Genomic DNA, 23,769 nt, shown 5'->3' on the forward strand with positions numbered 1-23,769 from the left:
CTATTGGGGGGGGGGGGGACCTCAGACTAATAGTGCCCAAATTTAGAGAGAAATAAAAATCTTCCTTCAGTCTATGCTAAATGGACTGATTACACAAAGAACTCCATACATCCAAAAGCACATAGATGTCCGCACTAGTTCCCAGGGCTCAAACAATACCAGTCATTCTAATAGCTTTCCTTTTACATAAGCTGATGAGAGAGAGGACTCAGCTCTTCTGAACCTCATAACCTAGGATCCTTTGGAACGCTAAGGTCTACATTTTTTCCTCAGCACTGTTTTTCACATACTTTGAAAGGCAAACTTCATATTTCCCCTAAAAAATAAATCTGGAAACTACCTCTTCTGTTTGACAAGTGGTGTACTCCATCTTTAATACTTGCACTAAAACTACAAATGTTATACAAATCTAAGATTAACAATGAAAGACTATTTGATTGAATGTACTTTTAAATGCATGAGTTCAAATATAATTTCAAACACACTCCCCACCATGCTAATTATCAAAAGTCTACCATTTGGCTGAATTCTATTTGTTTTCAGTTGTGGTTTTTTTTTTTTTTTTTTTTAAAGATAATCATGATTCAAAATAACTTCTCAAAATTAAAAGGACTTTTGAGAAAAACCGTTGGGGGGGCAAATTTACCTTTCACTAGACAAGTTAATCACAGATATCAAAAATAATAAAGAGGGGAGGGAAGAATAGTAGAATGAATCTGACATTATTACCCATGAACATATATGACTACACAACCATTGTGATTCTACATCATATACAACCAGAAGAACGAGAAGTTATACTCCATTTATGTATGATGTATCAAAATGCATTCTACGCCAGGCACAGTGGTGCAAACCTTAATCCCAGTAGCTCAAGAGGCTGAAGCAGAACAATCACAAGTTCAAAGCCAGCCTCAGCAAAAAGTGAGGTTCTAAGAAACTCAGTATGACCTGTCTCTAAATAAAATACAAAACAAAAAAGGGGCTGGGGTTGTGGCTTGGTGGTCGAATGCCCCTGAATTCAATCGAGTGCCCCTGGTACCCAAAGAAAGAAAAGAAAAAGAAATGCATTTTACTATCATGTATAACTAATTAGAATAAAATAAGAATAATAATTTCACTGGATGTTTTTATCAAACTTTTAGGTCTCAGAGGAAAAAATATTCTTCACTGAATTTATTTAGAAACAATAACACTATTTGTATAAATGAACTACTTCAGGGGGTGGGTACTGGGGATCACACCCAGGGGCACTTTACCACTGAGCTACATCCCCAACCCTTTTTTTTTTAATATTTTATTTTTATATTTTTAATTGCGGTTGAACACAACACCTTTATTTTACTTATTTATTTTTATGTGGCACTGAGGATCAAACCCAGAGCCCCGCACATGTTAGGCAAGCGCTTTACCATTGAGCCACAACCCCAGCCCCAGCCCCAACCCTTTTTAATTGTTTATTTTGTGACACGGTGTCACTATAGTGCTTAGACCCTCCTTATGTTGCTGAGGCTGGTCTTGAACTTGTGATCCTCCAGTCTCAGCCTCCCAAGTTGCTGGTACTACAGGCATGTGCCACCATGCCCAACTGCAGTACATTATTGACTCTTTCAGTAATATATCAGAGCTGAGTCTTTGAAATCTCATTCAATACTGAGAAGGAACATGGATTTATTAAAGCCTCTAATAATATGGTAAACTTCATTTCTTTTTGGTTTTGGTACTGGGGATTGAACCCAGGGGCACTCTAGCACTGAGCTACAACATAGACCTTTTTATTTTGAGAGAGGGTCTCATTAAATTGCTGAGGTTGGCCACGAATTTGCAATCCTCCTGCCCTGGGCTCAAGAGTCACTGGGATTATAGGCATATGCTTTTGTACCTGGTGGCAAACTTATTTTCTAAGCCACTTATCAGACCAGTAGTAAAGCTCATTCATTTTAGCAAATAAAATGATAATGATCAATTTATTCACAAAATTATTAAAATCCTGAATATTCAAAATAATTTATATAATATTATATATACATATATAGTGCATGTGTGTGTGTGTGTGTGTATATATATATATATATAGTAAATGATATGTACTATCACGTACTTATAACCCCTTATGGAAATGATCAAGATACTATCCAGAATTACAGGAATCAGGCCTGCAAGGCATGGGCTGTAGAAGGTCTTCTAATTCCTTTAACTTCCTTCCTTTCTGCACACACATACAACATAATGCAAACAAACATTCTTTAAAGAAGAAAAAGTCGCATCAGGCACAGTGGTGCATGCCTGTAATCCCAGAAGCTCAAGAGGCTGAGCAGGAAGANTGGAGGCTGCAGGTGGGTGGGGGTTGGCACAGGCATCCAGAACTCCCAGGTCTTTTCTGGTGCTTTAAGAGCACTATCTGACTTCAACATGTGCCCCTTAAATTCCTCTTTAAAATATATATCTATCTGTGCTTTCTCAAACATCTAACCCTAAAATTTCACTATAATACTGCCATGTTATCTTATCCTTTATAATCAAAGGAATTTTTTCATTTTCCAACATAATGGCATCATCTTCAACCTTCATCACCAAATCAGGGCAGAAATAAAATAAAGGAACACATACAACCCTTCCTTTCATTTTCTCTGAGTTCTACGTGAGTACATAAAATTGATACACTCTCTTCTATAAATGAGTTTTAAAGTATTCCAACACACTTAAGTTTAAAAAAAAGTATTAAGGACTGGGATTGTGGCTCAATGGTAGAGTGCTCGCCTAGTATGCATGAGGCACTGGGTTTGATCCTCAGCACCACGTAAATATAAAATAAAGATATTATATCCAGCTAAAACTAAAACACAAATATTCTTTTTTTAAAAAAAGTATTAAAATGGTTATTTTATTACCCTATACACATGTATGATTACACTACTTGTGTGATTGTGCACCATGTACAGCCAGAAGAAGGAGAAACTGGTGCTCCATTTGTGTACAAAGTGTCAAAATGCATTATACTGTCATGTATAACTAATTAGAAAAAATTAAAAAAAAAAAAACAGTTATTCACAGATTATCTTTGGACTTTAACCAAACATTAACAGGTCATTTCAAGTTCCACGTTAAGATCATTACCTATTCTTAGTCATGACAAGAATGGCATGACAATATTTTCAAAAAAAGAAATATCAACTGCCAGGCGCAGTGGTGCACACCTGTAATCCCAGCAGCTAGCAAGGTTGAGACAGGAGGATCATGAGTTCAAAGCCAGCCTCAGCAAAAGTGAGGTACTAAGCAACTCAGTGAGACCCTGTCTCTAAATAAAATACAGACAGGGCTGGGGATGTGGCTCAGTGATTTATTGTCTCTGAGTACAGTCCCTGGTACCCCCCGCCCCAAAAAAGAAACAAAAAATATCAAGGAATGGTATACAGTAAAACTAAGGCATAGTAACAGAGAAGCACTGAAGAAATACAGTTCACATTTTGTAACGGGTTTATCCAGTTTTAAATTTCCTGTCTCTGTAGAAAATAAACCTTTACTGCAAATATACATGTACTGACTGGGATGAGTTATTCAATAACTAAATGTTTTAATTCAACACTGATATATTAAATGGTATTTCAGGGCTGGGATTGTAGCTCAGTGGCAGAGTTTGCCTAGCATGTGAGAGGCCCTGTGTTCAATTCTTAGCACCACATAAAATTAAATAAAGATATTTTGTCAATCTACAACTAAAAAATTTTTTTAAATAGTGTTTCAAGTTTAATATAAAAGATTAGTATTACAAAATATTATGACTATATAATTGTTAAATAAAGTTATAAAATCTGTAAATTTTTTTAATCTCATCTTGAAGTATCAAATACAAGTCTTGTTAAGCCACCATTCCTTCCTCTCCCTTCTAATTATCCTCTCATAATTACAAAAAGTAAATGCAGATGAAAAGCAAGAACTATAAACATGGCTATTTCATAATACTTTTATGCTGTTAGAAGCATAAATGTATTTACAGAACATCTTTTTTTTAAAGAGAGAGAAAAGAGAGAGAGAGAGAATTTTTTAATATTTATTTTTCAGTTTTCGGTGGACACAACATCTTTATTTTATTTTTATGTGGTGCTGAGGATTGAACCCAGCGCCCCATGCATGCCAGGCAACGCGTTACCTTTGAGGCACATCCCCAGACCCCAGACACCTTACTCTAAGTATATAGCTTCCCATGTTCAAGACTACTTAAACTGAGTATAGCAGCACAATCCTGTAATCCCAGCAACTCGGGAGGCTGATGATGCAAGGAGGATTGCAATTTTGAGCCTGGCCTCAGCAGCTTAGTGAGACCCTCTCAAAACAAAATACACTTTTTAAAATGAACTGAAAGCTCTCTCTCTCTGCTTCCTGGTTTAAGCCTCTTTGGGGTTTGTATGCAACCATAGGTTTTCACAAATCTTGCCTGAAATATTTCAACATGACCCCTGCCCTATGTATGTCTTGTCCAGTCACCACAGGCCTCTGAACTGCCCTGAAGCTGAATATCCTTAACTGTCCATGCCCCACCTGACAGAGAACAAGCACTTCAGGTCACTTCCCCTCCCACAACTTTACCCTCTCTCAGCAAGAAGCAACTTGGAGATGTTGTCACCCACTTTTCCAAAGAAACGGAATTAGACATTGGCAGTGGAGAAATATAACAGAGGTCCACTTCATGCTTTGAATGTAGCCCTTGCTGCTCTGCCACTACGACTTTTTTTTTTTTAAATATTTTTTAGTTGTCAATGGATTGATTATTTTTTTATTTATATGCATTGCTGAGGATCAAACCCAGGGCCTCATGCAAGCCAGGCAGGCAATCTACCACTGAGCTACAACTCCAGCCCATTGTGACTTGATCTTGATGTCTCCCTCCCCCTCCCTAATCTTGGGGAAATCGGATTACCTTTTTTCCCCATCCTAGGCAGTTATCTGTTCTTGAGCACATCAACCACAGAAACAAAGTAATTCAGACTTCGGGTATGGCACTAGAAGATTTCAGAAATTACTATCTCCCAAATTAACAAATAAATTACAATTCTGGAGAGAACAAGTGGAATGTAGCCTTTAAACCACCACTTTGAAGAACCCCTGTTCCCCTGTTGGGCAGAATCACAGTCTCTGGGACAGGAGTCCCCCAAGTTTCTCCTTTGCTAGCAGAGCAATAAAACTTCTTTGTCCTTTTTCTTAAAAAAAAAAAGGAAAAGAAAGAGAGAAAACAAGAAAGACTACACTGGGGAAAACCTAAAGATTCTCAACTTCCTATTTTATCTTTCTTTTCATTTGGCAGTGAGGGGTATGTGAGAGGAGAAACCAGGAAAAAGAGATACAATGAATGACCTTTGAACAATATACAAAAACTTACCCACTTGAAGGATCTAAGGCAATAGCTCTGGGTTGATCCAACTCTTGCCAAAATAAAACTTTTCGTAAAGATCCATCTAAATTAGAAACTTCAATCCGATTAGTTTCAGAATCTGTCCAGTATAATTTTTCTCCAAGCCAATCACATGCCAGCCCATCAGGGGACAATAATCCAGAAACAACAACATTCTGTACACTCTCAGTTTTATTAAATTCTGTTCGTTTAATGGCTTCTTCGCTGACATCACTCCAGTAGATCAAGCCATGACCAAACACAAAGTCCACCGCAGCTGCATCCTCCAAACCTCCAACTACAATTGTAGCATTCTCTTTGCCATTTGTAGCATCAACCAATTGCAAGTCCCGTCTGTTTGCATAAAGCAACAAAGGGGCCGCTGGAACAAAATGAGACAAACATGTAAGTAAAAAGGGAAGAAAACATATTGGTTCTTATAAACTAGGTTTCAAATCAGCATTAGTGGCAATTACGGTAAAAAATTTAGAAAGGGTAAACAGACAAGGGCAATACCTAAAATCCTTTCATGCAAATTTTATTTTTACATCACTTTAAAACCAAAACAACAAGGTGAAATCAATTCTACTAGAATAGTCTTTTTTTTTTTTTAAGGAAACAGTCTGTGAGATAAAATTTAAAAGCTTAGCCATACCAAAAATAAGTAAGGATACTGTGCTACTGAAACACTGATGGGAATATAAAACGGTACAGCCACTTTGGAAAACAGTTGGTAATTTCTTAAACTACCAACTTTCCTTAAATACACAACCTGCCATATGATCCAGCCATCATATACCTAGGTTTTAACTCAAAGAGATAAAAATATATATCATACAAAGACCTGTATATAAATGTTCTTAGCAATTTATTTGTAACCTAAACTGGAATATGATCAACAAATTAATGAATGAACAAACTGTAATATATCATAGAATAAAAAGTAATGTACACGTACATCAAAAATGAATTAGTCTCGGGCTGGGGTTGTGGCTCAGCGGTAGAGCTCTCGCCTAGCATGTGCGAGACCCTGGGTTTGATCCTTAGCACCACATAACAATAAATAAAGGTATTGTGTCCAACTACGACTAAAAAATAGATATTTTTTAAAAAATGAATTAGTCTCAAAATAACAGAGAGAAGCCAGATCAAAAAAAGTATATTTTAGACAGGCTCAGTGGTGCACACAGTGGCTCAGGAGGCTGAGGCAGGAGGATCACGAGTTCAAAGCTAGCCTCAGCAACTTACCAAAGGTATACTGAGTTCAGTGAGACCCTGTTTCTAGATGAAATCTTCTTTTTAATATTTTTATTAGTTACTGATAGACCTTTATTTATTTGTTTGTTTATATGTGGTGCTGAGAATTAAACCTAGTGCCTCACACATGCTAGGCAAGTGCTCTACCACTGAGCCACAACCCTAGCTGGATAAAATATTTTTTTATAAAAGGGGATAGGGATGTGGCTCAGTGGTTAAGCACCCTCTACGTTCAATCCCTGGTACAAAAAGAAAAGTATAGTTTATGTGACGCCAATTTATATAAAATCCTAGAAAATGCAAACCAATCTATTACAACAGAAAGCCAATCATTGAATGTCTTAAGGTGAGATGAGGAGAAGAGTTGGAAAAGAATGAAAGGTAGGAATTATAAAAGAGCATGAGAAAATTTTTGTGGGTGATGACTTGTTATCTCTATTATGATGATAGTTCCAGAGATGTATACATGTTAAACTTATTAAATTTTGCTTGTCTGAAGCCAGTGCTATGTGGTTGCCCCTGAGTTTCCATGGTTATTTCTTCATGAGTCAAGAGCAGAACAGTGACACCTCAGACCTCTTTGTGGTAGAAGGGGGGCCACCCACCCACCTGCTCACCTGCAGACTGACCCCTTCACTGCTCCTAAGTGACCCCTACCCCCTCCCAATGTCTGAGTGCCAGGGGACAACAGGACTCCAGAACTCCCCAGCCCCAACCGAGGATAGGAGCACTCCCTTCCAGTGCTGGGCTCAATGGGAACCCTACAATAAAGACTGACACCACCCCCCAAAAAAACTTATTAAATTTTATACTTAATATAAGTACAATTTATGGTATAACAATTATACCTGAAAAATGTTAAATAAAAAGTTCAGCAGAGCCAGATTTTAACCTATTTTATTCTACTCTATACTATTAGAATGACTGATACCAAAACTAAATATTAAACTCATCTTAAGAGCTGAAGTTGTAGCTCAGTGATACAGTGCTTGCCAAGCACATGTGAGGCACTGGGTTCAATCCTCAGCATCACATAAATAAACAGATAGATAGATAGATAGATAAAATAAAGATATTGTGTCCATTTACAACTAAAAAAATTTTTTAAACTATCTTAAAGAAATAACATTTAATTTTGAGAAAGTTGAAGCTATTTAAGGATTAAAGTAGCATTAATTCTATGGTTTTGTGGAATTTTTTAAAATATCTATTCCAAATTTCTGACATATACTTCCCTGGTACCAAGTAGCAATTAAAAATCCAGAGTACCACTGTCCTACAGAACTGTCCCTAATGACAAAAATGTTATCTGGACTGGGGCAACGCAGTACCACCAGCCACATGTTACTATGGTGTATTTAAAATGTAGCTAATAGGGCTGGGGTTGTGGCTCAGCAGTACGGCACTTGTCTAGCATGTATGAGGCCCTGGGTTTGATCCTCAGCACCACATATAAATAAATAAAATCAAGGTATTGTGTCCACCTACAACTAAAAAATAAAAATAAAAAATAAATGTAGCTAACAAGTTATACTTTTAACTTTATAGATACTAATTCACTTAAATGTGAATTTAAATAACCAAATGTGTTTAGTGGTGATATTAAATAGCAATCTAGAGATTGGAATAAAAAATGGAATAAAGACTAAGACCAGAATTATGATGCAATAATCTACATGAACTCCTTTCATAATTACTAAAACTCTAAAGCTATACTTCCAAAGCCAAGTCCAACTACTATTTAAAAGTAACCATTTCCTCTTTTTAAAAAAACTACTGTAATTCCAAAATATTAAAGTGCTCACAAAAGTATAAAGAAAAATAGTGATGTTTAGGTCAGTCCATGGACTGTACCTGCCAAATGGAGTTATGAATATGCACTCTGTTCATCTACAAGTACAACATAAAATCCTCTTTTAATCAAGCTTAAATCCAATTTTCTGATTCAAAAGCAAATAGGAAGCTAGGCGTGGTGGCACACACTTGTAAACCCAGGGCTCAGGAGGTGGAGGCAGAAGGATCAGGAGTTCAAAGCCAGCCTCAGCAACAGAGAGGTGCTAAGCAACTCAGTGAGACCCTGTCTCTAAATAAAATACAAAATAGGGCTGGGGATGTGATTCAATGGTCAAGTGCCCCTGAGTCCAATCCCCAGTACCACCCCGCCCCCCCCCCAAAAAAATGGGAAGATAACTTTTTCTTCAAAAGTGACTAAAAATCTTTTCTGCGTATTCTGCTGCATATTCTGCTGTAGCTACTGGCAAAACTATAAATTTTCTTAATAAGGTTTCACTTTTGGGGTTGTGATTGTGGCTTAGTGGTAGAGGGCTTGCCTAGCATGTGTGAGGCACCAGGTTCAATTCTCAGCACCACATATAAATAAATAAAATAAAGGTCCATCAACAACTGAAAACATTTTTTTAAAAAATTCACTTTTAATTCATTTCAGGCCTTTAAACATCACGCTGATTTATCAGTCCTGACAGTGCCGCCTACATTATCTTGTAGTGCCCACATTATCTTATATTGAACTTCTCTTAGCTTGGGCCAAATATAAACATAAGGGGAAAAAGTTCCTATTAGTGAGGGGTACAATGCTCAGTCCTAGAGAGGAACAAGAAATAGCCCCAGTGCACTTAACTTTAACACCCAAGAATGATAATAATCGAATATTTATTGGACTCTTAATTTATGGCACTAACTTAGGAAGAGTGTTCATATACCAAATCTGAACATGATATTAGATGGCAGCCAAATGTCTTTCTAACTTTCAAGTCAAATATTAATATTTCCACTAAACTTTGGTCTACTAAATAAAAGAATAATCCTGGTTATTTAAAGTTGACTCACAAAACTTCTGAGTACCAAAAAGAAAAAAGCAGGAAGCAAGGTACTAGTTACTAAAGGACTATAAACCCATACACTATTAAAAGGAAACCTAAGTACATCTTGTACAATCATTTCTCTGATGCTTGAACACTTTCTACATATCACCACCAATATCTTTTCAGAAATAACTAGGATAACTGAAAGATATAATTTGATCTGTAATATTATTTTTATCTACTAAAGAGGAAGTTGGATCCACACACACCTGCCCCGATTGTAGCATATATGTGCAATGTACTCAATGCCTTCCATTCCAGAACACTACTTCCTGAATTCCTAAAACAACCCAAATAATCAATCATATACCTCTTTACCAAATACTCATGGATGCTCAAGAATCTTTAGTTTTCCTTTATTAAACTCCTACCAAACATCCTGTAGCAGCCTTTTCAAACTTTTCTGCACTCCTGCAGACAAATTTCATGTCTTAAATACTTTATTCTCAGATGATCACATAATCTCAATGAAGCAAGAAGAAAGGTAAATGTCAAACATCTTCAACATCTTAATTTATACCTCTCAAAAACTTTTTGTATCTCTCCCTAACCTCCCTTACTTTGTTATCATTCTCAAAGGCCAGTTACTCTAAGACAACAGTAAAAATTTCGGCTATCTCCTCTCTGAAACTTTGCTCTATCAGTTGTTTAGTATTTCTTATACCTTCAACAGCTCATGGAGGTCCTGTTATCAATAATTTTGCCTTAAACATCCTACCCTGTTACCATCAAGCAAATAACTGTATTTCTCTTAACCAAAAAAATTTCATAACACTGGTATGTACTTTTAGCTATAAATTCCTTTAGTCTAACTTCCTACACATCACTCAGCTGAAACTGTTTTCTCTAAGCCTTCATAACCAAATCCAATGTTTGGGTTTTTTTCCCCCTTAGTTCTTTTTCTTGACTTCTTTGCAACATTCAACACTGTTGGCCATATCCCTACCTGAAGTAAAATGTTCTGCTTTTACTATGCAATCGTTATTGTTTGTTTACTTTTGGGTTTAAACCTTCCTCCTTTCCATATATAGCATTCCAAGATTTCTCTGTTGGTTCTCCAAATGACAGAGTATGAAAAACTATCAAGTTCACCTGGTCAACAAACAACTTTACGCAGCTAATTTCCAAATCATCTCTAGTTAAACCTTAAGTTCTATGCCTACAACTTCTTTTGGGCCAATCTTCTTCCCATTTATTTAAATTCATCATCTTTCTTTCCAAAAATTTTTCATCAGCCTACAGTACAATTCTCCAGATCTTATTGGTGTCCCTTAGAGCCATCTTTGCCTCATTCCTTTTCCCCCAGTCTGCCAGTTACCATCTTGTTGATTCTTCTTTACCATGTGCCTCTTCTTTAAATGTGCCTCTTCTCCACTTTTAGAACCACTATGCTACTCTAGACCTTCATGATCTTATACCTAAACTAACCCAATAGTAAATGATCTTAATACTTTCCATTTCTTTTTCTATGTCTAATACATACTCATATTTGATCCAAATAAAAAGCTTTCTGATTCCCCTTGCCGAAAATAGAAAGCCTCCATACCTCAGCCCTCCACTATGAGGACTCTAAATTTCTTTTATAATCTGCATCATACATATTTTCAACATGTAAACTGAAAACACATCATGTCCTATCACCACACTGATAAATTGCTTGTTTAATTTTTTAAATGTCTAATAACACAAACATACATCTTTATTTTACTTGGGTATGTTTTTACTAAATTTTCACAGCTTGCCTGACTATGCTAGCATTACATCTCCATTTGTTTTAAGCTAAACTGAATCATTAATCTGACAAACTTTATTTCAAAAGTAATTAGGTTTTTCTGTGGAATATACACATAACGGAATATTAGCATTAAAAGAGAATAAAGGGGCTGAGGTTGTGGCTCACTGGTAAAGCACTTGCCCAGCACATGTGAGGCACTGGTTTCTACCCTCAGCACTACATAAAAATAAATAAATAAAATAAAAGTATTGTGTCCATAAACAACTAAAAAATATTTTTTAAAAAAGAGAGAATAAGGGCTGGGACTGTGGCTCAGCGGTAGAGTGCTCGCCTAGCACATGCGAGGCCCTGGGTTCAATCCTCAGCACCACACAGATAAATAAAATAAAGATACTGTGTCCAACTACAACTAAAAAATAAATAAATATTTTTTTAAAAAAGAGAGAATAAAATTATGGCATTTGCAGGTAAATGGATGGAGTAGAAGAATATAATGCTAAGCGAAGTGAGCCAATCCCAAAAATCCAAAGACCCAAAAGTTTTCTCTGATAAGTGGATGCTGATCTATTATGGGGGGGAAGGAATATGGGTAGAATGGAGGAACTTTGGACTGGGCAAAGGGAAGGGAGGAAAGGGACTGGGTATGAAGGCAGGAAAGATGGTGGAATGAGAAGGACATCACTCTCCAGGTACATGTATGACTGCACAAATGGTGTGAGTCCACAACATCTACAAGAATAGAAATGAAAAGTTATGCTTCATTTGTGTACCATGAAACAAAATGCATTCTGCTGTCGTGTATAACTAATTAGAAAAAAAAATTTTAAAAACTAAAAATTAAAAAAAATAATTAGGTTCTTAATAAGCGAACTTGAAGACAGATTCGAAAATCTTTGGTGACTTAAAACCTGACTTATGCAAAGTTAGTTCATGGATATTCGTTAAATATCCGGATCATTTCTAAGTAAAACTGAACACTGAAGCATAATTTCAAGTTTATACAGTTTTCTGCCTTGTATTTTTATGCTACAGAGAAGCTATATATATATTTAAGTTTATTAAAGAACATACTCAGGGGCTGGGATTGTGGCACAGTGGTAGAGTGCTCACCTAGCATGCATGAGGCACTGGGTTCGATCCTCAGCACTACATAAAAATAAAATAAAGATATGGTGTCCACCTAAAAAATGAAAAAAAAATTTTAAAAAGAAGAACATACTCAGTTTTGCCACAATAAGATGTTGTACTGTCAAAAGTTGTATTATCCCATAAGCTCTGCTACTCTACTACAAAATGCTGGTGTGGGATAGTTTCAAAATTATCCATCCACCTCATAGCTTTCTGTGTAAAACAGCAGTTACTATAATTATACTGAGTTATAATCTTACATGTAAATGAGACTCTATAGTACAGAAAGGAAAACAACTTTGTATGCAAGGTATGTAGGATGAGTTTTTGTTAATGAAAAAGAAAAGTTTTCTCATAAATGACTTAACTGTTCCAAAATGAGAAAGAAGAAAACATAGGACAAAACCTGAATGGATATAAGTATTTTAAATTCATGAAAAAGGAACTACATTTGTTGTGGTCAAGGCCAGCTAAGATTTCCTAGGTTTATTTACAAGATTTTCTTAAATGTACTTTAATATCTTTATACAAAATTAGAGTTGGGTTTTCTCTATTAACAGCAACAAATTGGGGCTGCGGTTGTGGCTCAGCAGTAGAGCACTTGTCTACCACAGGAGAGGTCCTGGGTTCAAGCCTCAGCACCACATAAAAATTAATTAATTAATTAAAGATATTGTATCCAACTACAACTAAAAAAATAATAATAAAGCAACAAATTTTCCTGGATTATTGGTCTGCTCTAATAAAGAGGTTATAAAAGGTTTGTCTTTGCATTCTGAATAATAATCTCCCTGGAAGACATAGACTGTTTTACCAGAATTTCTTGAACTTAATATTGACTTTGTAATGTCTTTGATTATTCAAAAAACAACGTCTTCTCATTTTTTTGAATTGACTTGATTTTGGTTTGCATGCCACAAAAAACACCAAACATCCTTGTCAATAAATGCATTACTTTTTGTAATAAGCACTCTAGCTATTTCACTTTTAAAATAATCAGTAACAGATTAATCATACCATTTGGAGTATTTTGTCACCTACAGATAAGTTTTTGATTTTACTCTGATACTCCTTTCCAAAGAGCTAAGATTCCTTACCATTATGTTACTTCCTATGTTTACTTTTAAACATCTTTTTGTCACTTAGATTAAAATGTAGTCAAATAGTTCTTCTCATCAACCCATGCTTCTATTTAAACATTCAAATCTCCTGAGAACTTTTGACATTCTGCCTTTTCAAATCAAATCCTAAATAATGTCTTTTATACTAACAACTGTCTGAGATTTTCCAAGGGCCTCTGGAAATCACAAGGAATTTATTTTTTCACCTTGTAAAACTCAGAAGTTAAAACTAATTGTTTATTTGATCAAAACATTATAAGCTGAATGGGAAGCACTGTCAAATAAAAAGAGATGCTTATCCTCCCTAAATTAAATCTATATAGGTGGACTGTTATTAATACGAATTATTTCAGACACTGTATACCGGCATGAAGTTCCTAGAAATTTAGTGATGCTCTCATTGTAGATGTATACTTCTATTGATCAGAATCCCGGTACTACTTTGCCTGACATTAAACAACAGTATAGTGCCTTTAGTAATTCCATGTTTGTTTGTTTTAATGTTAACATGATCACAATTTTACTTCTTTAATTTTTGTTTGTTTGTTTTTGCAGAGGAAGAGGGGGTTGAACGCAGAGGCATTCTATCACTGAACTACATCCCCAGTCCTTTTTATTTTTTTTATTTTGATACAGGGTCTCACTAAATTGCCAAGACTGGCCAATAACTTGCAATCCTCTTTCCTCAGCCTCCAGAGAAGCTGGGATTACAGGTGTGTGCCCTGCACCTGGCTACTTCTTTAATTTGAAAAATCTATCTTCTCATTAGGTTAGTGGTTCTCAACTGAGAATTCATATTTACATATGAAATTTTATTACACAGATGTTAAAGGCCTATTATAGACTGACTAAATCTTTTTACTTGATAATCTTGGTAGAATCTTATTATATTCTATTCTATAATAGAATGATCTTGTTATATTCTACATATATTCTGCTTGATAAATTTATAACCTTCTATGACTCAGGATCATTACATATCTTCAGGATTGTTTTCTTGAGGTTATATTTACAAATTACATGTAATAGCAATTTTGTTTAAAATAAGGCTAATCATTATTGCTTATAGATATTTTATCAAAACTTTTTAGGATTGACTTGATGTTGGTTTTCATACCAACATCCACATCAAAATTGTGTGTTTTTTTTTTAATAACAACCACTCATTAGATCTTTCACTTTTAAAATTATCAGCAATATATTAATTATACTATTTGAAGTCTTTTGGTTATCTACAGATAGGCTTTATTGGAGGGTGTTTTGTTTTGTTGTCATTGCCTCCCCACCCCCCACATATACACTACCTCCAAATACTGAGGATTAAACCTTTGGTGCTTTACCACTAAGTTACATCCCCAGTCTTTTTTATTTTGGGACATGGTCTCCCTAAAAGCTGAGGGTCTCTCTAAAATGCTGAGAAGTCCTGAAACTTGTGATCCTAGCTTCCAAAGTCTGGGAGTATTGGCATGCACCACCTCATCCAGTTCAGATACTTTTGTTTTGTTTTACTCTGAACATACCTGCAAGTATACAGGTCAAAGTACTTGTCTCTTAAAAAAAAAGTATTATTGAAAAAGAACTGCCAGTTACACTAGCGCACAGGTTTCTTCTGATGGCATCATATAGACAGATGAGAACACGTCAGTGTTATGAGTCAGAATTTCCAAAAACTAGTAGTAGAGAAGTAGAAGAGTTCAAGAGATTGCTAACACAGATCCAGGAGAACAAGAGTTAATTATGTAGAACTGAATAAAGTGCTGAAGGAATATTATGGGTTTTATTTAAAATAGTGCTCATTTTAATTTTATATTTCCTGGATATAAGGACCCCATTTCTTTCTTCTCTGAAATTATCTATAATCATATAAGCAGACTATGTTTTATGAAGTAAAACAAACATTTATCTCTCAGTTTCTCCTGTCACCTCCAGAATTCAAAAACTCAATTATTAAGTATTCTTCTCATAGCAACATAGTTATTTGCATAGGTTCACTGAGTCTGCCTCTGGTTGGATACACTGTTATATAACTTTGGATATTTGAAAGTGCTGCTCCTTTAATCTGATATGACTAGACACTTTAAAGGAGCTACAGTTGATTTTATGAGCCATGCTTATAGCTCTTTTGGGAAACTTGTCGAGGTAAATGGCTTACAGAGTTCCTAGCTTCACAGATGAATTAAGAATGCTCACTTCCTAGAGGGCCCAGAAACCCTAGAATATTTTGTAAACCTCAACAAGGCAGGAAATAACTCAAATCTACAGGTACTACAAGTAAAACCTGAAGGTAAATTCCTGACTCACATCTCTAGCCTCAAGAGGGTTTTAAAACTCCAATCTAGGGCTAGAGATGTAGCTCAGTTGGTAGAGTGCTTGCCTCACATGAACAAGGCCCTGGGTTCAATCTCCAGCCGGGCGGGCGTACACACACAGAGAGAGAGAGAGAAAAGAAAAAAAGCCCTCCAATCTCCAATCTAAAAGTCCTTGAAAAGCTTTCAGCAAAACTTTAAAGACCTATCTAGTAAATTACTATTGTTGCTACCAAATATAAACATTACAGGCCAAGTCTAATGAGACCAACTGCACAATGACTCTTGTTCTATCCCTAATAGTGACACGTTTTGTTTTAAGCAACAGGGGGACTAAGAAGTGTTCATCACAATTGCTATTGTTATTCACCCATTATCTTGGCTTGACCAAAGTTTTGTCAGGCTTCTCTCCTTCCCCACAAGTCATGCTAAGAGGCATATGGAGTTATTTTTAGAGTGTGGTTTGTTTTTTGTTTGTTTGTTTGTTTTTTGGAGGGTGCTAAAAATGTTCAGGAATAAGACAGTGGTGACAGCTGTACAACCATGTGAGTATACTAAAACTACTGTATACTTTAAAATGGAGATTTTTATGGTACATAGATTTTTATCTCCAAAACACCGGGTTAAAACAATATAATCACGGGGCCAGGGTTGTGGTTCAGTGGTAGAGCAAATGCTAACATGAGGCACTGGGTTCAATCCCCAGCACCACATAAAAAAATAGAAACAAATAAAATAAACGTATTGTGTCCATTTAAAACTAAAAAAGATAAAAATATAATCATCCCTCAACATCTATGATGGACTGGTTCCAGATGCTTCCCTTTCACCTCACTCCCCAACCCATGTCCACCCCACAGGGACTGGGGGTATGGCTCAGTGGTAGAGCACTTGCTTATTATTAGCATGTGTGAGAGAGATTATATATCTCCAGCACCACAAATAATAGTAATAACAATCCTCCTGGACCCCAAAATCTGAAGGTTTTCCCTTAATGGGGTAGTATTTGCATATAACCTAAATGCATTCCTCGAAATACTTTAAATCATCTCAAGATTACTTATACTACCTAATATAATTTATAACATATCTTATGTAACACCTATGTAAATATTGTATTGTTTAGGGAATAATGACAAGAAAAAAAGTGTTTTTTCCAAATATTTTCAATCAACAGTTGGTTGAATCTATGGATGTGGAACACTGATTTGGAAGGCTAACTATATATGAGAATAAGTATATTATTATTAATGCAATAGTTACATTCTAAAACCAGAAAATACATAATCCACACTTCAATTTCAACCTCAGTATAAATACATTGATTTTTTTTCTAAATAGTCTGTTTTCCATATCTAACCTGTGTAAGAAATCTTTCTAATAGTTATAAATGTATAATTTAACCATGTCTAACCAATGATTTTAGACAAAACACAAAATTAAGTTCCAAATAAGACTGTATAAATGTTATAAATATTCACATATTTTATACGCTTTAAGTGTAAAATTTACAGTATCCAATATGTCCAAAGCTCTAATACACAGCAGTATATGAAGGGGAAAAAAAACTATTATAAAGAAATTTTTCTGGGGCTGGGGCTGTAGCTCAGTGGTAGAGCGCCCGCCTCGCACATGTGAGGCACTGGGTTCAATCCTCAGCACCACATAAAAATAAATAGATATTATGTCCATCTACAACTAAAAAAATATTAAAAAAAGAAACTTTACCATCTAAAAACTATTTCTTCATTAGCATAAATCAAAAAATTTACAAATAAAGACCACATAACATGCAGCTAAGAGTGCATAGTAATGAAGTTCACTTGTCATCCTTCTCAGACTTATAAAATATCTTTTAAGTTGGATATATGAGCATATTTAAAATTATACTTCACAATAAAGCATTCCAATAAGGAGGAAGACTCCTAGCCCCATAACCTACTTGGTGTGGAATAATTTTTTTTTAAATATATATGTTGTAGATGGACACATATATATTTACCTTTATTTGTTTATTTACTTATTCATTATTTTTATGTGGATTGAACCAGTGCCTCACACGTCCTAGGCAAGCACTCTATAGCTGAGCTACAACCCAGGTCCCAGAATAATTTTAAATTCTTGTTAAAAAAAATAATAATTTCCAGGGCTGGGATTGTAGCTCAGTTTTGGAGTGCTTACCTAGCACCTGTAAGTCACGGGTTAGATCCTTAGCACCACATTAAAAAATATATATATATATGTATATATATATATATATAATAAAAGGTATTGTGTCCAACTACAACTAAAAAATAAATAAATAAGAAAAGAAAAAATAATAATAATAATTTCTGCTGGACACAGTGGCACATACCTGTAATCCCAGAAACTCAGGAGACTGAGACAGGATTGTTAGTTCAAAGTCAGCCTCAGCAACTCAGGGAGACCCTAAGCAACTCAATGAGACCCTATCTCTAAATAAAATACAAAAAAGGGCTGGGGATGTGACTCAGCCGCTAGGTGCCCCTGAGTTTAATCCCCAGTGCCAAATAATTTCTCACTTAGAAAATGTTTTGGTAAAGTGATTTTATCCATACTTAACTTTATTTTTTGAGCTGGAATCTCACTGTATTGCCCACATTGGCCTCAAACTCACAATCCTCTTTACCCAGATAGGATTACAGTTGTGCATTACAACATGCCTGACTCTACCATACTCAACCCTTAAGTAAGTATCATAATTAACTGAGTTATCTATCTCTAGCTTATTCAGAATAATCATCACCTTTTTTAAAAAGCATTGTTCAGATGCAGCTTTAACAGGGCACACACTAATAATCCCAGGTGCTCAGGAGATTGAGGCAACAGAGTTTTAGCAAACTTAGACCCTGTCTCAAAATAAAAGGACTGGGGATATAGTTCAGTGGTACAGTGTCCCTGGATTGCTACCCTTTAGAGAGTAAAAGTTTGGCCATCATATTTTATATAAAACAAAACAGAAAATATCAGAAGTAAATGCATTTTATGGAGCTTTTGTTTTCGTTGCAGAAAAAAATTTTGAAGTTCAAAAACCACTGGTCTAAAATTATTGCCAAAAACAATTACTGGAACATAACAGGCACTTAAAATGTTTTACTAGTCTTTTCTAAGCATTATTCTCTTAATGTGGCCATCTTAATAGTGACCATTTATTGAATGTCTACTATGACAACACCATACTACCTTCAGAGACACTCTCCAAGTGTATTTCTTGGAGCAGAAGTCCAGTGGCATGTTAAAAGAACTTACAAAAATTTTCATTGTCAAATATGGGAAATACGAAATTAAACAAAGTTAAAACTGGTCTCTTTTTACTTCAGGATCTCTCAGAGCCCTTAATGTGATAATATGAATTATAGATTCCTTACCCTAACAAAGACAGTAACTTATCCAAGGTCACAAAGTAGCTAAGGAAAAACAGAACTATAACTTTGTTCTTTTGATTTCCACTCCAAAATTCATTCTTCTTCCCAAAAAATTTAAAATATCTGATTTTAAAGTCGGGAAGGGGCCTTAAAAAGATCACTTGTATAGAAAAACAAATTTGGACAACAGTGCTTTATTGCTTTATTCTGGTACCATTACCACCAGCCCACAAAAACAACAAAAAAAAAAGCAATCAGCAAAGAATTTTTACAAAACTAAAGCCTCCTCAAATAAGGTTAAAATATACACTTTGATGGTATTTCAAAATTTATAATTCTTATCAAAAAGCAGAGATAGTATTTTCTCTAAACAGCACCTGGGTGGAAAAAAAGAATGATAAGAATGGCAACCTAAACTGCAGAGTCCATCAGAACAAGGACCATGTCTGTTTTGTTCACCACTATACCAGAAGCTATTGTATAGTAGGTATCTCATACATATTTGCTGAAAGAATAATAAATCGTTGCTCCACCATTAATTTGCTGTAAAATCTTGACCACATTATGAATATCTCTGAATCTTGCATTTTCCCCACCTATGAATGAAGTAGTTAAACTCGCATGACCAAGATCCCATCTACCTTTAAGAATTCATCAATCAATCACAAATTAAACCTCAAATCCCCAGCAGTTCAGGTTACATCCACAAATAATCAAAGATTATAATAAAGAGTTGGGGATACAGCTCAGTGGTATATTTACATACATGGAAAAAAAACTTGTAAAGCACTTTAAATTCATTTACTTAATATTTCAAATAATCCTGCAAATTAGGCAGACATATATCTATCATCACCCACATTTCACAAATAAAAAAACTTGAGACCCAGAGAAACTGAATGGACCAAAACCACAAAGTTAAGAAGTAGTGAAGCTTTGGTTTAAAAATCAAGATTTTGGTGTTAAAATCCCTCAATTTTTCCACTGTATTTTGCTACCTGATGATGGGGAAAGGAATGCAGCCTGGATCATGATAGTATTTCCTGGCTTTCAGCTACTGATTAAACAAGGTTACAGGACAACAGGTTTCCCAAACGATCTCACACCCCATCACATACCCAATGTTAAAGCTCCAACTCTTTAGAAAAATGACCTTAAAACAAATTAATATTTTTCTCCTTGGAGTCCAAGGTTGACTAGGTATCACTACCAAAACAGAGGATGACACACACTATCAAGGAGTCACGACAATATAAATAATGAACAAAAAATTTTTTACATCAAAAGAGTTTTAGTTCAAATGATATGTACTCACATTAAATACTGTTAAATATAAAGACCACTTTATACGGTTATTATGCTACATCTAAAGTAAGAGCTCCATTTTTTAAAGCTTTGGTAGTAGAAAGGAGACTTCCTATTAACTCTTTCAGCTCTTATTACTTCAAAACATATAACTACTTCTCTAAACTCAAGTAATGAACAAATTTAAATCTGGGTTTAAACCTGGTGTTAAAATAAACAAACAGCACTTACATCACACCCTTCCCCTCCAAGAAATACAACTGGGGAACCAGAAGTATGCAGATTATGGATTTAATTTCCCCTAGACTTAACAATCCACTGGTGTCATATTTGTTTAATTTCTATCAATTTCTGTCTTAAATACATATTCTTATATCAGATATAATTCTTTCTCACAGCTAAAGCAAAATCTTTCAGTGAAGGGTGTACTAAAATAATACACACTTATTAAATTCCTCAAGTACCTAACACTGAATTAAGTACTCTGCCATGAAAATTAAAGCACTATCTTTCATGAGTTTATATATATATATAAAACTAGACAATTCAAAATATGCTTACAAGACATAATTATTATTAAGTATAAATAGAATATGCAAACATAATAATGGTGCAGAAGAGCAGCGAAAGTAAACGTTCCTTCTGAAAAAAAAAGGCACTCTCATCAAAAATACATATAGACACACAGAAATGACACACCTATCACATTTATACCACAGAATTATTTATTACCATGTTCTACAAACTTCTTAAGTTTTAGAGGACTTAACAAAGTTTAGCTTGTTAAATTAATGGCTAAAAAAAAATCTCCAAAGCTTCCTAAAGTCCCATACCTGAAAAAAATTGACTATGAACACAAGCAAAATTCAGAAAACCAAAACTACAAGCCACTGCATCAAGCAGCACTTAAATTCTTCTGCTGGTAAATGCTTGATAGCATCAGTGTCATCTCAACTTCAACTCTTAACAGACTTGAGACGACCTGTGGACAATCTTGCCAGCTAGTCAAAATACTTTAGAAACTGTCACAAAATAAAAGTCAAAGCATATGTGTCAGCTTTGCGGTCCAATTCAAAACATCACAGAGGCACTAAACCTGAGTGGTTCCCAGAGCAAATTATCCAGGGAGGTCTGTAATATTTACCAAAGTGCCAAGCAGTCCCCAAGAGTGCACAGCGAATGATAATTTAGTTCCCAGGATAGGCTCCTCGTCACACAAGGACGACTTCCCTACTTGGTGCCAACTGTACAATTGCATACTCCGAAAATAGGGGCAAGTCCTGAATACCAGGGGTTACGAGGGCAACGTTTGTATTTTATTATGGGCTGAAGCTCAGATGATTCCCATTGCTGAAACGCTCGACCTATAACCTCAAAGTCACTTTCCAACTGTGCTCTCACCCAGGATCACTATTCCCCAAACGGAAGCCAATTATTAGTTGTAACAAGGTCCGGAAAAATAGTAAGAGGGCTCTAAAAGTTCATCTAAGAGACATGGAAAAGGTGAGGGCTTCGAGAGAGAAGCCAACATTAAGCACCGTGGGCTCAAACATTTTTAAAGCCAAAATACGTACAAAGACCCTTTTCCCTAGAAACTCCAGGCAAAGAGGTACACAGACACTCAGTCATTCCGATAGAATGGGGTGCCAGGGGTTCGCCAAGACAAGCAGCCCAGACCTAGGCTCAGCTTTGTCCAGACAGTGTGGAAACCCAGGCAGGGGTCTGCATTGTGGCCAGGCGGTGCGCACAGCCCCTTCTCCCGGGCCCCTTTCTCTCCTTCTCCTTCCCCACCACCAGGCCTCTCTCCTCGCTCTCTTCCCCGTCTTCTCCCTCCCTTCTTCCCTCCCCTCCCCCCAGACACACAAAACAAGGCCACCCCCCTTTCCAAAATCCCACCAACTTTCCGGTCCCCCCACTCTTCTCACCTCTCAGGAGCACACAGAAACTGCAGGCCAGGAGGCTCCTCAGGACGGCCCCCATCTTCCCTTCTCGCGTTCTCTACTCTTACCGGCGAGGGGCGGCCAGAAGAGGGGGAGGCGAGGAGCCCGGGCGGCCGCCGCAGCGGCAGGTCTGCACGCTCATGCTTTCCAGAGAGAGAAGAAAGAAAGGGGCACGTCAAGGCTCCGCGCGCGCAGCCGCCGCCCTCTCTACCGCGCCGCTCTGCCCCGGGCTCGCGCGACGCCAGCGTCTGCTCCCATCCCGCCGCCTCCTCCCCCGGCGCCCCACTTCCCCCGCGCGGCTCCTCATTCAGTCTCTTCCTCTCGCGCAGCGCGCAGGGATACAGCCTCCCGGCCTCCTCCAAGGGTCGCCGACGAGGTCTCCCTACGCGCGGCCGGCCCCCTCCCTCAGCGCCGCCTCTCCCGCAGGTTGGAAAAGAGGTGGGGACCCGTGCGCACGCTTGTGCTTGGAGACCACGGGAGATGTACCGCGTGAGCAGAGGTCTGCTGGAGGGGAGAGGCCGCCCGGCGGCGCAGCCAGGTGGGGCTGGGGGTTCACGCAGGCAGTCACCTGGGCCGGGGGCTGGGGACCAACTGCTGCCGAGCCGCGTGTCTGTGCTTCAGGAGCAGCGGAGGATCCTGTCACCAGCGATGAACCCCGTCTTCAGGGTTGGAAATTGGTTTAAGCATCTCTTTTCTTAAAAGAAAAAGAAAAATGCTGGTTGCACCAGCTTTAAACGTGGGTCAGGTGAAACGCCAACTCAAAACAGATTTTTTATTTTATCCTGGGTTTTTGGAAATACAGACTTAACCCCAGAGTTAATCCTGACAAAGATTAAAGGTTTATAAACTGGCAGATAAAATTCCAAGATAAAGGCGTCAGCTCCCCTAGCAGAACCAAAAGGCAATTGGACAAGACTGCATTGGGCATTTTACAAATCGCATTTAATAATGAATGTTTGGTATGCTTTGATGATCAATTCTCTACTTGAGGAAAGAATTTCCCAGAATAAAACTTTGCATATCCTCTGCCGTTCCAAGTGCACTGGGCATACATGAGTAACGGCCTGGACGCCTCATGAAATCACCCAACCGACTTCAGTCTAGGCTGTGGCACTCTAAGAGTTAACCATAATGGAGACATCAAGTGCATTCTGCCCAGCTGTCACACGCCCTTACCTGCAGGCAGATGGGCAAGGAAGCGAGCTACTACCAGTGTTACTAATATCTTAGTGACACTGGAGTTCACCTGGTGCTTGCACACACTTTATCATATTTGACACTCAAAACAACCCCGGGGGTGAGACAGGTTTTGTTATTTAT

The 23,769-nt window shown here is 36.9% G+C and overlaps 1 protein-coding gene across 2 annotated transcripts in view; it reads right to left on the reverse strand.

The window, feature by feature from the left end:
* Lrp6 (LDL receptor related protein 6) overlaps positions 1-22,911 on the reverse strand; it is a 191,500-nt gene extending 168,589 nt beyond the window's left edge. For both annotated transcript variants that reach the window (XM_048787197.1, XM_015498172.2), the window contains exons 1-2: positions 22,435-22,911; positions 5,378-5,771 (exon numbers count right to left, since the gene is read on the reverse strand). In XM_048787197.1, coding sequence (XP_048643154.1) covers positions 5,378-5,771; positions 22,435-22,489 — 449 coding nt within the window. In that variant the 5' untranslated portion in view covers positions 22,490-22,911. The remainder of the gene's footprint in view (positions 1-5,377; positions 5,772-22,434) is intronic.
* Between the last annotated feature and the right edge of the window lie 858 nt (positions 22,912-23,769).

The sequence above is a fragment of the Marmota marmota genome, unplaced genomic scaffold (assembly GCF_001458135.2).
Source record: "Marmota marmota marmota unplaced genomic scaffold, marMar, whole genome shotgun sequence".
In the NCBI taxonomy this organism is placed as follows: domain Eukaryota; kingdom Metazoa; phylum Chordata; class Mammalia; order Rodentia; family Sciuridae; genus Marmota; species Marmota marmota.